Source organism: Phyllostomus hastatus, unplaced genomic scaffold (assembly GCF_019186645.2).
Source record: "Phyllostomus hastatus isolate PE091 unplaced genomic scaffold, TTU_PhHast_1.1 phas_scaffold_385, whole genome shotgun sequence".
Classification (NCBI taxonomy): Eukaryota; Metazoa; Chordata; class Mammalia; order Chiroptera; family Phyllostomidae; genus Phyllostomus; species Phyllostomus hastatus.
The window spans coordinates 1,234,407-1,248,727 of record NW_025334026.1 but is presented as its reverse complement, the minus strand read 5'-3'; the positions used below and the strand labels follow the sequence as shown (position 1 = coordinate 1,248,727).

Below are 14,321 nucleotides of genomic sequence, written 5' to 3'. Positions count from 1 at the left end.
ATGGCGAGGACTGATTTTTAGCTGTGAAAAGAGGCAACCTAGCCAAAAATGACACATTTTATTCAGCAGAGACACTAACACCATCATGGTAACAAGATTTGGGAAGTTAGGGTTCCAACCACAAGCAACATCCGAAAAAGCGTGCTCTTTAAAATGTAGGGGAGGAGGAAAACACAGGGCAGGGCTTTTTTTTTGGGGGAGGATCTTTTTTATGTATACTTGTTTTATTCATCATTTGTCATATTTTAGGGTACTAAAAGTGATGCTAATGGTTGAATTGAACAAAAAAAATTTAACTTCATCTTAAATTTACGGATCCATTTCATTCAATGTCAATATTCAATGTGAAAAGGAGCATAAAAACAAACAGGTACACAGCTGCACACTTTGCATAAAGGTCTATTTCATTATTGGTGGGTAGCGCACTCAGCAGTTAAATGCGTTTAAATAACGTGCAGGGAACTGCACACAGCAGCACTGGTGACTGGGCAGACACCCAAGTCAACTGAAACCGGCTAACAAGTAACTGCCTACATAGTTAACATGCAGCCCTTGGTTGGATCATCAACATAAGATAGCTTTTATATGACAGGGTACTCTCTAAGGTTCACGTCCAAAGCAAGTCACTCTCAGCAAGTGTCCTAATCTGTACAGTGGAGAAAATTAAGGTCCTACAATTCACAGGGCTGTTGGGAGAACTGAACAAATTAATTTATACAGAAGACTAATAAAGTGCCAGGCTTGCACTAAATACTTGTAAGTGTTAATAGTTATTATTAGCATTATCTCTGTCATTCAGAGACACAGGAGCATGGCGCATGGGAAATGCTTTGACAACCCTAAAATGGATGATAACAGCACTTACAAGCTCAGAGACCTGTGTGATTTCTGTTGCTGTTATTGAAGACAGATTTAATTATGAAATACCATGCTATTCCCATGTATAATATTAAAAGAGATGATTAACTTCCCAGCAAATGCCACACACATTGATGAAATAAGCACCTCAGCTGCAGGCCCCCAAGCCCCTCAAAGACTACATGTGGCTCCAAGAATTCTGCACAAAGGATGACTTCATTTACATTAAGATGCCAGACGAGCCTAGCTTGTGTAGCTCAGTGGATTGAGCATGGGCTTCGAACCAAAGGGTCACTGGTTTGATTCCCAGTCAGGGCACGTGCCTGGGTTGTGGGCCAGATCTCCAGTACAGAGCTCATGAGAGGCAACCACACAATGATACTTCTCTCCCTCTCTTTCTCCTTACTTTCCCCTCTCTCTAAAAATAAATAAATATAAGATAAATTAAAAATAAAATAAATAAAAATAGTCTTAAAAAAAAAAGATGCCAGATGACACCATCATGGACAATCCTCACACGTGATTTCTGCACCACCACAACCACCCCACCCCACCCACCAATCCCACAGTGACTGCCTTGCTGGCCACTAAAATATAAATAAAAATAAAAAGAGAGAGCAAGAGAAAAGACAGCATTGTCTGGACCATCAATCAGTACCTGTTTCAGTTTTGCTGGAGAAGCCCGCTGCCTGTTTGATCGCAGCTGCTGTTAGTGCTAATCCTCGACTCCTCTTCAAGCCATGCTGTAGGACAGCCTCAAACTGGGCACACAGACAGGTCACCCTGTGAGAGAACCAATGATTCATCAGTCCACCCTGTGAAGGGAAACAAACAAGCAGAGTGGCCCCAGCACCTCTGGGGAGCAAGTAAGTTGCCAGGTGTGAAGGAACATACTAGACGCCTGGATTTACAGGCAGGAAACTGCCTTGGGGCACTCCACACAGGTCTCCCCATGTCTGTTCATTTCACGTAGCTCAGGGAAGCCCAACTTCATCTAGCCATAATCATTATACTGGTGAAAGCATAACAACAATTCACAAGAAACAAGGGCAAATGGAATTGGTGCCAGGCAGCAGGGAAGTGGGAAAAAAAAAAAGCCAATTTAAAAGCAAATCAGTTTGGTGTAGGGAGGGGCAGGGTGTTAATTGCATTCAATTCACACATTTCAACTCAAATTCATATCACATGTAGTTTAAGGAAAAAGATTATCTTTTAAGAGATTAAATTCACCAGCCTGCCAAATTGGAAACACTGTGTAATTTCATGGCCTGTTACATACGCTAAAGAAATAATATGAATTCTGATTCTTATTCTTTTGCTGTAAGAGATTACATTTGAAGTCAGATCCAGAGTTGATGAAATTTTCATTCAAGTTACAATTACTGTGCATTCAATTGAATTCATTTCTCAATAACCAAAGAAATGGGAGATTCAGGAACATGTTTGCAAAGAGATGAGGTCACAGCAACTACACTCTACTTTTAACAATCCTCCCAGCACTCCTGGGTCCCCAGACCAGTTGGATCCATGGATTTCAGAGACCCTTCTATTCACTTGTGCAACAAATATTAAGAAATCCTGAGCTTCTACATGCCAGGCACTATTCAAGGCTCTGATGATATGAAGGTGGGAGTGAGACATACAAGGTCTCTGCCTCATCACATTTGCACAGTTCTAATGGGGGAGATACACAAACAAATAAGCTAACCAAACCATTTTAGTTGAAGAGAACTTTGGAAAAAAAAAAAACAATGAGGTGATAAGTGGAGACAGGGCATGGATCAGCTTAAACGCTGTGGCGTGAATAAATGTACCCTCAGAATTAAAACCTGGATATGACAAGAGGCAGCAGGCTGGGCAGAGGAGCCCAATGCAAAGGTCCTGTGGCCACCACCATCCATGCAAACCTTGCCTAAGTGCAGGCATTTCCTGCCCCACCTACCCCCACACCTGTAATAATAACACTCCAAGGATTTATTGTTCTGTGGGTGGTAAAATATTTTCATACCCATGATTCATTAATTAGTTCCTCTCATCAACATTATCATATAGTTAAGGCAAGTATTGTTATCTTCATTTTACACTTCAAGAAACTGAGGCTTAAAGACATTTAAGAGGCAGAATACAATAAGTACATAATTAGCAGCAGCATCTATACTCCAGCCCTATGCATCCCCACACAGGTCCAAGGCAGTTTCTGCTACACCCCATACCACCAAGACAGGCTTTATTCTAAGACAAACGTCCTCTCCCTCCCAAACCCAACCTCTCCTGAAGTCATCTTGTCTACACCAGAAAATCCTAACACAGCACCAGCAAATACCAGCACTTAAAACATTTTACTCTCAATTCTGTGCCCACAACAGACATCACTAATCCACCCTGGCATTCTAGGTTACCACTGCCAATGATCAAAGCTTGCCCTCCATGAGAAGGAAGCCTATTTGACATCCCAAACCTAACACTTGTCCTCAACTACACTATTTGGTTTCCAAGTCCTACCTTATCTTCCCGATTCCTCTTCACGTAGTACATTGCATGTGCTACACAAATGCTTTTTTCAGTGGGTATGAAGTGGCTGATTAGTCTTGAACCAAGGATCCTGGAATTCTCCCCCATATTGAAACAACCCTTTTTGCTGGGTATATGTCACTCTTCAGTATTACATGTGTATATGAGGGGAAACCCAAAAAAACAGAATTCATTAAAAACTGTGCATTTATTCTTACATGTTTAAACTTCAGCCACATTCAAAGTACTCCCCATTTGATGCAGTACACTTATTGAGACTTTTTCCACTGCTCAAAACAGTTTTTGAACTCGTCAATTTTGACGCCTCTTAGTGTTTCTGCCCTTTTTTGTTTCACCTCTTCCACAATGGCAAAACCTTTCCCTTTGAGGACTTTTTCATCCGGGAAAACAAAAAGGAGTCGCTGGGGGCAAGACTGGGTAAACAGAGAGGGTGAGGCCCAGTAGTCATTCCAATTTTGGTCAAAAACTGTGGGCAGGTGTGCTCATAAATCACCCATCATGAAATGAACAAATGCATTGAAAGAGTCTTCAAAAAAAAAAACCCCACTGAAGCCAAACACAGCCTCTCACAACAATGCCAGCTGGTACTGATACAGAAGGGTTCCTAGAACACTCACCTAGCAGGGGAAACCTGTACCACAAGGGGCCTGCCCTCCAGAAGATAATTCCAGCTTTATGGGGTCACCCCTCATATACTAATCTCTTTACATATCCATGCAGACACATATTTTTTAGGGTTTCTTAAAAGCTGGGACACCAAAACTATCTAAATTCCACAGAAACCAAAACAGGGGCATACCAAAATGCAGCCTGACCAGGGCTCTGTCTTAGGGTGGAAAACCAAAACAAAACCCTGGGCTGTGTTTACAGTTCTTCACAATAAGCCATAGCCTGCCTGTACCTTTAAGTGAATCATCTGCAAATACAATGATTAACTCAGCAATCCCTGTCAGTTTGCCTGCCTCCAATGCACAAGTAGGTAACTGCCCTGACAACTCTGGATAATACCAGGCCCCTAAGGGGAATGGAATGTGGGTGAACAGCACAAACCCAGTCCCTAAGGTTTGGATTACATCAGCAGTGTTCCCTTCCAGATGCACACAGGTCATAATCAACCAAACACAGCAGAAAACTGGGTGGGCAATGGTCCTATAATTAGTTCATTATGATGCCTGCCTTGACAAAGGCCATTCTACATTACACAGTCCCCACATTCCCTTTTCATCTCCCCATTTAACCTGAGCTACTGGTCATTCAAGACAGCAAAATGGTCTCCTCCTCCAGGAAGCCTCCCTGAATCCTTCCTCATTCTGAGCTTCTTTCTACTACAGCTCTTGGCCAATCCCTCTGTTACGGATCTGCTTTTCACAGCTGTCTCCTCTTGGTAAGTTAAGCAAGGGTCATGCCTCATTCATCTTAGTTGCCCCAGCATCCAGCACGATGTCTGGCTACTGTGGGTAGCATTACCAAAATGAGTTCTCCCCTCAGGGAACTCAGAATATGGACTTGATAATATATTTAGGTGAGAGATGCATCTCAGGAGCTCTTGTATAATTTGTAATCCAAATCCAGGTCAATTAAGGCTAGAGAATCAAGGAGAAAAGACATGTCCAACTTTATGAATCTTCAGCCCTTCAGCTTGTGGTAAGCACACTATAGGCACTGATTTATAACCATGTCGCCTTAAGGTTTTTCATTTCTTCTCATCTTAATTCAGTGATATGATAATTCCTGCAAAATGAAAAGGGCACTTGCTTTAACAGAGCTCTCTATTTTCTTATCGCAGGCTCTCCTATTTTCCAGAATGCTCTCTGCTAAATGCTCTCTGGCAATACTGTAATGGGTTGACTGCCTCCATGGCATTTATCACATCTAACTTTTATTATATGATTAATGTACTGGGGCATGTTTTTTAATTAAGTGGGGCGCTTAATCAACAGTGAATGTTTTAATGTTTTCAAAAGCACCAAGCAAGGAAATCGCTTCAAGTTTTTAGGCATACAGCTGTTTACCAGAGGAATGGATAAATAAAACATGGTATATTGCCCTGACCCATGTGACTCCGTTGAGTGTCGTCACGCCAAGTGAAAGTTTCAAGTCCCACTCAGGGCACATGCCTGGGTTGTGGGACCAGTTCCAGTCAGGGCGTTTATGAGAGGCAACTGATTGATGTTTTCTTACACAATGATGTTTCTTTCCCTCCCTTTCTCTTCCCTCATTTCCTCTCTCTCTAAAAATCTAAATAAATAAAGTCTAAACTATATAAATTTTTAAAATGTGGTGTATCAATATAACGGAATACTATTAGCAAGAAAAGACATGAAGTACTGACACATGCTACAACACGGATGACCCTGAAAATATTATGCTAAGGGAAAGAAATCAGACCCAAAAGCCGCATGTATGATTCCACAAAATGTTGAAAAAAAAGGGAAATAGAAACTGAAAGTCGATTAGTAGCTACCTAGGGCTGGGAGTAAAATCAGGGGTAAACTGTAAACTGGCACAAGGGAACTCTTTGGGATAATGAAAATGCTCTAAAACTGGATTGTATGGTGATGGTTACACAACTCCATAAATTTACAATTAAAAAACACTGCACTGTACACTTAAACAAGGTGTAGATTTTTATGATATGCAAATTAGACTTCAATAAAGCTGTTTTTTCTGAAAACTTCTACCAGGGTCTCAACAAAAGTTTGATGAAGACATGAAGGAGTTAATAAATAAAAAATGACATAACTCCCTCCTGCTGAATTGATACACCACTTTTTTCCTATGAGGAAAAAAATCCTCATAGACAGACAACAGTGTGGTGATTACCACAGGGAAAGGTAGGGGGGACAGGCAGAATTCAGAAGCACAGCTGGACACTACATGAATTTAACTAGTTGAGTGCAAAATTCTGCATGCATCAGTTTTCCTGAACTTTGTCCTGGATTTCAAGGCTGCTTAATCTGCCACATTAGTCTATAGTAAGATTCCTAAGAATCCTGCCTTTCTTTATGGCAACTATTAGAACAACAGACAGAATCAATAGTAAATGCTGCATTTTTACAAACTGCATGAAATTAACCTTGTAACAAAAGGGTATATTTCAAATTAATCCTTTTACTACATTACAACTTTACTGGAACATTTTGGGAAAGATCAAGTACAAGCATGAAAATGGACTAAATTATCCACATCTGGAAAGCTCCAATGTCACCTGGAATGGAGTCAACTGTGCCCAGAAAAATCAATTAGTGGCATTGGCCATATCTCATATTTAACACAGTACAATTATCAACTAGCCTTGCTAAAACAAGACCATTACATGATGATCATTTGAAATGAGCCATGCCCTACATATATGTTTTATAAATTAAATTTTCAAAAAGGTTCACACCCTTTAAACCATGAAGTTTACTGGCAGGAATCAATCCTCAACTATAGTATACAAGTCAGATAAATATTTAAGACAAGCAATGGGACAGAATAGAGAGCCCAGAAATAAACCCACACCTATATGGTCAATTAATACATGCCAAAGCAGAGGGTAAGGGGTGGGGGGCCTGGGTGAAGAAGGTGAAGGGATTAAGGAAAAAAATCCTCATAGACAGACAACAGTGTGGTGATTACCACAGGGAAAGGTAGGGGGGACAGGCAGAAGAGGGTAAAGGAAGACAAATAGTAATGGAAGGAGACTTGACTATTGTGACTAAACACACAATACAATATACAGGTGATGTACTATAGAATTGTACTCCTAAAACCTATGTAATTTTATTAGCCAATGTCACCCCAATAAATTCAACTAAAACTATATATATAAATAATAAAAATAACAAAAATAAAGTACATGACAAGGAGGCAAAAGTATACAATGGGGTAAAGATAGTCTATTCAATAAACGGTGTTGGGAAAACTGAACAGATACACACAAAAAATAAAACTAGACTACCTTCTTTGTTTTTAAGATTTTATTTATTTATTTTTTATACAGAGGAGAAGGGAGAAAGAGCCTCCCTTTCTCACATGTGCCCCCAACCAGGAATTGGGCCCGCAACCCAGGCATGGCCCTGACCAGGAATCGAACCAGTGAACTTTTGCTTTGCGAGATGATGCTCAACCAACTAAGCCATGCCAGTCAGGGTTAGACCACCCCATATGCAAGGAAAAACTCAAAATGGATTAAAGATTTAAATGTAAGACCTCAAACCATAAAACTCCTAGAAGAAAACATACACAGTAAACTCTCTGACATTGCTCTTGATAATACTTTTTCTGATGTATCTCCTCAGGCCAGGAACACAATAAAAAAATAAACAAATGAAACTATATCAAACTCAAAAGCTTTTGCACAGCAAAGAAAATCATCAAAAAAATGAAAAGATGATGAAAGATGATAAATGAAAGACTCTTCATGGGAGAAGATACTCATCTATAATACATTAGATAAAGAGTTAATATCCAAAATCTATAAAGAACACATACAATTTAACACCAAAAAAAGCAATCAATGCAAAAAATGGGCAGATAAACCAAATAGAAATTTCTCCAGAGGATGTACAGATGGTCAATGGACATATGAAAAGATGCTCAACATCACTAATCATCAGAGAAATGCAAATTAAAAACCACAATCACCTCACACTTGTCAGAGTAGCTATTATCAACAACTCAACAAACAACAAGTGCTGGCAAGGATGTGGAGAAAAGGGGAATCCTCATGCACTATTGGTGGGAATGCAAATTGGTGCAGCTACTATGAAAAACAGTATGGAGGGTTCTCAAAAACTAAAAATAGAACTACCTTATGACCCAGCAATTCCATTTCTGGGTATTTATCCGAAGAAATCCAAAACACTTATTCGAAAGAGATATGCACCCCTACATTCACTGCAGTGTTATTTACAATAGCCAAGGTATGGAAGCAGCCTAAATGCCTATCAATATACGACCAGATAAGGAAGATGTGATGTGTACAATGGAATATTACTTGGCCATTAAAAAAATGAAATGTTACTTTTTGCAACAATATGGATGGATCTAGAGGGTATTACGCTAAGTGAAAAGTCAGACAAAGAAAAACAAATACCATATTACTGCACTTTACTGTGGAATCTGAAGAATAAATAAACAAACAAAACAGAAACTGACTCATAAGTACAGAAAACAAACTGATGGTGGACAGATGGAGGGGTGTTGAGGGAGTAGGGTAAAAAGGTGAAGGGATTGAGAAGTACAAATTGGTAGTTACAAAACAGTCATGGAGCCCTGGCTGGTGTAGTGCAGAGGATTGAGCACCAGCCTGCCAACCAAAGGGCTACCAGTTTGATTCCCATTCAGGGCACATGCCTGGGTTTGCAGGCTAGGTCCTGCCACCCCTGGTAGGGGGTGTGCAAGAGGCAACCATATACTGATGTTTCTCTCCCTCTCTTTCTGCCTCCCTTCCCCTATCTCTAAAAAATAAATAAATATTTTTAAAAAGCAAAATAGTCATGGGGTATAAAGTGCAGCAGAGAATATAGTCAATATTATAACAATGTATGGTACCAGGAGGGTACTAGACTTATTAGGGTGGATCACTATTTTGTAAGTTATATAAATATCTAACCACTATGCTATAACTGTACACCTGAAGTTAATGTAAAATAATAGTAAATGTTCATTATAATTGAAAAATAAAAAATATATTTAAGATACAGCATTGGCCAAAAAGTCCATTTTTTTTCTGTAAAATAAGACTTTTTTTATTTTCATCAATAACTTCATTGATTTGGATATTTTGAGTATGTCAGCTATCTCCTGCTATTCGTTTCTAGTGGGTAGAGGCCAGGGATGCTGCTAAATACCTTCCAATGCCTAGGACAGCCCCACAGCAAAGATTATTTGACCAAAATGTCAGTAGTACCAAGAAACTTCACAAACCACTTTTGACACATTCAATCAGTCACAGGACCTTTTCCATACACTGCACAAATCTTTGTTTGCATTTCAGATGTGTTTTTACCTCTCCTGAAATAATAAAGTATAATATACCAAAAATGTTGCATATCTTCTATCTTCAATATTAAAATGTCTGAACAAAAATTTTGATAAGTTCTTTTTTAATGCACACTGATCTGACAGCTGTCACAGTACAATCCAAGAAAACTGTTTGGAAATAAGTTAAAAACAACTAAGCACTACTAGAGCCATCTTACAGAAAAAAACATAACAGACATTTTGGCCAACCCAATAAAAATATTTAAAGCAACATTATTTATATTGGAAAACTTAAAAGCATCTAGATATTTAACACATGGGAAACTAGTTAAACAACCAATAGCACAGAATGTAATATTACTATTTAGCCCTTAAAATTATTTATCAAAAGCTTAAGCCAAATGTTTATAATATAATGAAAAATAAGCATGAAATGAAACTGTACTTATGTTCTCAATTGTGCTAAAAAAAATTCTCAAAGAAATTATGTGAAAAGATTAAAAGCCACTCAGTAAAAGAATCACTGATGATGTCTTTCTTACCTCTATGCCTTTTTGAAACTAGATTTTTTCTAAAGCAAATATTTAAAAAATTCATGTCTCAAGAAACAGAAATACTGTTATCTTGAGCTATAGATAAAGAATGAAGAAATATGGTTTAAAAGTAATGGTGAAGAAAAAAACATGTAACTACTTAAAATGTTTATAGAGAACCTGAAATAGTGGTGTTTTGTGTTTTTTTTTTAATTTTAGAAAGAGAGGAGGGAAGGGAGAAAATATCAATCAGCTGCCTTCCATACATGCCCCCTAACCTGTGACCCTTGGGTGTGCAGGACAATGCCCAACCAACTGAGCCACAATGGCTAGGGCTAGAGTAGCATTTTTTAAAGCTTAGATTATAATGGTAAGTGAAAAAAAAGCCATCTACAAAAAGTTATAAAATGTTTCTAACCCACAAATAAAAAATATTGCAATAAAACAAACTATAACATTAAAAGTTCATTTTTTAGTAAACAAAATAGGAGAGAGGAATTTCATCTACAATGGTAAAAAAATAAGTAAAATAAATAATATTTTGGCAAGGAAGATACAAGCCTTATATGAAGAAAACCATAATATGTTCCTAAAGAGCATAAAGATCAAAATAAATGGGAAAAACATTTTCCTAATGGGAAAATTAAAATTAAAATGTTAATTATTCCCAAATTAATTTATAAATTTAATATGATTCCAATAATAATCACAAGATGGACTTGACAGTGTGGCTTTGGATACAGGAATTTTTTATCCCTGTATTAAAGCTGATTTTTTATCAATTTTTTTAACTGATGGAGCAGTACAGAGACCCAAAAAAACCCAAATAAATTTGAAAATATTTTATATATGATAATGGTAGGACCTCAACTCAGATGGGCAAGAGTAAGCTATTTAACCAGTAGCACTAACACTAGTAGCTGTCGTACTGAAAGAAAGTAAGAGTAAATTTCTAACTTAAAGTACAGACAGAACTAAATTGCAGGCGAGTCTGCATCAAAGAAAAATAGAAATATAAAACAATAAACTGTAAAAATAAATGAGAAAAATACAAAAGAATCTCAGGACAGGATACTCTACAACGAAAATTTTAAAGATTCATAGAATTAACTGCATAAAGTTTTTACATTTCTACACAGCAAAAGATACCATAAATATAGTAAAACAATAAATGAGGACTGGAGAACATGTTTACAGTACGTATAACTGAAAAAGGATTAATAGCTATGGTACATGAAGGGCTTTCTACAAATGAGTAAGAAAAAAAAACAAAACAAGAAATTAGCCCTAGCTGGTGTGGCTCAGTGGACTGAGCACCAGCCTGCTAACCAAGAGGTTGCCAGTTCCATTCCCAAAGAGGGCACATGCCTGGGTTGTGGAGTCCCCAGCTGGGGATGTGTGAGGGGCAACCTATCGATGTATCTCTCACATGTGGATGTTTCCCTCCCTCTTTCTTCCTCCCTTCCTCTCTCTAAAAATAAATAAATATTTTTAAAACACAAACAAAAAACAAGAAACTCAAAAAATTTTTTTTAAAAATTAAAGAAGATGAACAAACAAAGCACAGAAGAAGGAAATGTAGTTGGCCCATAAACATATGAAAAGATATTCAATCTCACCAATGCCCAAGAAAATTGTCACAATACTAAGATACCAATTTAGAGCAATCACTTTTAAAACCACAGATCTAGCAAGACTATGTTTAAATACTATTGATAGGAACACAAGTATGAATTGCCATATCTTTCTGCAAAGAGATCAGGAAACACAATTTTTTAAATAAACTCTTTGGCCAAGCAAGCATTCCTACTTCTAGGAATTTATCCTATAAAAATAAAAGCACTGCTAATTAGAAAATGAGCAAAAACCAGATATTTCACCAAAGGGGATGCACAAACTAGCACATGAAGTATGTTCAACATCATCATTATCCATCAGGGAAACACAAATTAAAACTACAATGAGATACACGTACACTCCTATAAAAATGGCTAAAATAGAAAATTATGACAATATGAAATGTTGTCAAGAGTGCAGAGAAACTGGGTCCCTCACATTCTGATGGGTATGTAATGGTAGAGCCAGTCTAGAAAACAGTTGGTCAGTTTCTTATAAAACTAAATATTCAAATATCATACAACCCAGCAATTGCACTCTTCAGTACTTATCTCAGAAAAATGAAAACTTAAGTTCACATTTTAAAAAAAACTTGTATATGAATGTTTACAGCGGCATTATTTACAATAACCAAAAACTGAAAACAAGCCAGATGTCCTTCAGCAACTTAATGAACAGATGACAGTGTATCCACACCACAAAACGCTACTCAGCAGTGAAAAGGAGCACACTACTGACACATGCAACAGCCAGGATGGATCTCACAGGAATCATGCTGAGTAGGAGGAAAGCCAGTTCCAAAAGGTCTACACACTGTATGGTTCCATTTACATAACATTCTTGAAGTGACAGAATTACAGAAATGAAGAACAGACCGGTGACTGCCAGGAGTCAAGGATGAGGAGGGAGGAAACAGCAGTGTGGCAGGCATGGTTACAAAAGCACAATAGGACACTGCTGTGGGGATGAAACTATGCTGTGTCTTGACTGTGCTGGTAGACGGTGAACCTACACAGTGATAAAACTGCACAGAATTAAATGCACATACACAAATAAGTATAAGTAAAACTAGGGAAAATTTAAATACTGGGCTAGAGTTTTAGAAGATGTTACATTGTGGGGAACTAGGTACAGAGTAAATGGAATCTTTCTATATTATTTCTTATAACTGCACGTGAATCTACAATAATCTCAAAATTAAAAGTTCAAATAAACAATTAAACATAAAAGCACTAGGAGGCAAGGATATATGTATACACAAATATTTTTACTGCAACATTGTTTACAACAGCAAAAGCAAAAACAAAACTGGAAACAACCAGAGCATTCATTACCAGGAGGGCAGTAAGTTACAGCACCCCCACACTACAAAATATTATATGGAAATTGTAAAAGAATAAGATTCCATACTTAATCAACCCTAAGAAGTACCTTTTCCCCCACATTTTACATCTCTGAGATTCAGATTTGCCTCATAATTAAGGAAATTACACAATTAAACCTGACATTGGTTTTTCTTTCTTAATTATACATAAAGATGCCATAGATGGCCAGATTTTTTAAGCAAGTTAAAATATAAATGGTACATCCTCTCAATTACTTGCACATCTGTTATCATGTGGATGGACTTAAATACCCTTGAAAATTCAGGCAAACTGTTTCAGAACAAGGATGATGACAGCTGAGGCTGTGCACCTCATCCTCAGTATGATAGCACCAGCCTGCAGGGCCTCTCACTCCTTGCTATACCAGAGTCCCTAGGACCAGAGAATCAAATCAACACAGTGCTCCCAATTAGTCCTACGTGCACTGGCCCTAAGCATCATCTCTCTCTGTGCTAGTAAGGGGAATGAAAGTAAATTGGATCCCAGAGATAAAGGGCCAAAAAGATATGTGGGAAAGATGACAACCATCTAAAAGAAACTAAAACTGAATCCTAGACTTATCACATACACCAGGGGTCCCCAACTCCTGGGCCATGGACTGATACCAGTTGTTGGCCTGTTAGGAACTGGGCCGCCCAGTAGGAGGTGAGCAGCGGGTGAGTGAGCAAAGCCTCATCTGTATGTACAGCTATTCCCCATCACTCCCATTATCACCTGAGTTACACTTCCTGCAGATCAGGGGCAGCATTAGATTCTCATAGGAGCACAAACCCTACTGTGAACTGTGCATATAAGGGATCTAGGTCGCATGCTCCTTATGAGAATCTACTGCCTGATGATCTGAGGTGGAGCTGAGGCCGTGAAGCTACCGCTGGGGAGTGGCTGCAAATACAGATTATTGTTAGCAGAAAGGTTTGGCTGCACAGAGACCATAATAAATCAACTGCTTGCAGACTCATATCAAAACCCTATCAGTGAATGTTAAGTGACAATTAAGCTGCATCTGGTGGCAGGCTATAAAGCCATCCAGCACCCCCCTGGACCATGAAAACACTCTCTTCCATGAACCAGTGCCTGGTGCCAAAAATACTGGGGACTGCTGCCACAGACCAGAGAAAAAATAAATTCTAGCTGGATTAAAAGATTATCTGTAAACAATCAAAATTTACACGAAAATTAAAAAGACCATATACACACTCTCATGTTAGAGATCTTAAAATAATGAAAACTCAGAAACTGGTAAATAGGTACCATCAGTTAAAAAACACTTAAGCACGTAAAAAATTTTTTCCAATTTTTTAAATTATATGTTACCGATTATGCTATTACAATTGTCCCAATTTTTCTCCCTTTGCCCCCTCCACCCAGCTCTCCCCACCACACTCCCTCAGGCAATCCCCATACCATTGTTCATGTCATGCATGGG

General features: G+C 38.2%; 1 protein-coding gene across 2 annotated transcripts in view; it reads right to left on the bottom strand.

Annotated features, from left to right (window-relative positions):
- The window catches only part of SNX29 (sorting nexin 29), a 564,444-nt gene that overhangs the window by 515,912 nt on the left and 34,211 nt on the right, over positions 1-14,321 (bottom strand). For both annotated transcript variants that reach the window (XR_006783480.1, XM_045819397.1), the window contains exon 4: positions 1,517-1,641. Coding sequence is in view for 1 of the 2 variants with exons in the window: in XM_045819397.1 (XP_045675353.1) it covers positions 1,517-1,641 (125 nt within the window). In the remaining variant the exon portion in view is untranslated. The remainder of the gene's footprint in view (positions 1-1,516; positions 1,642-14,321) is intronic.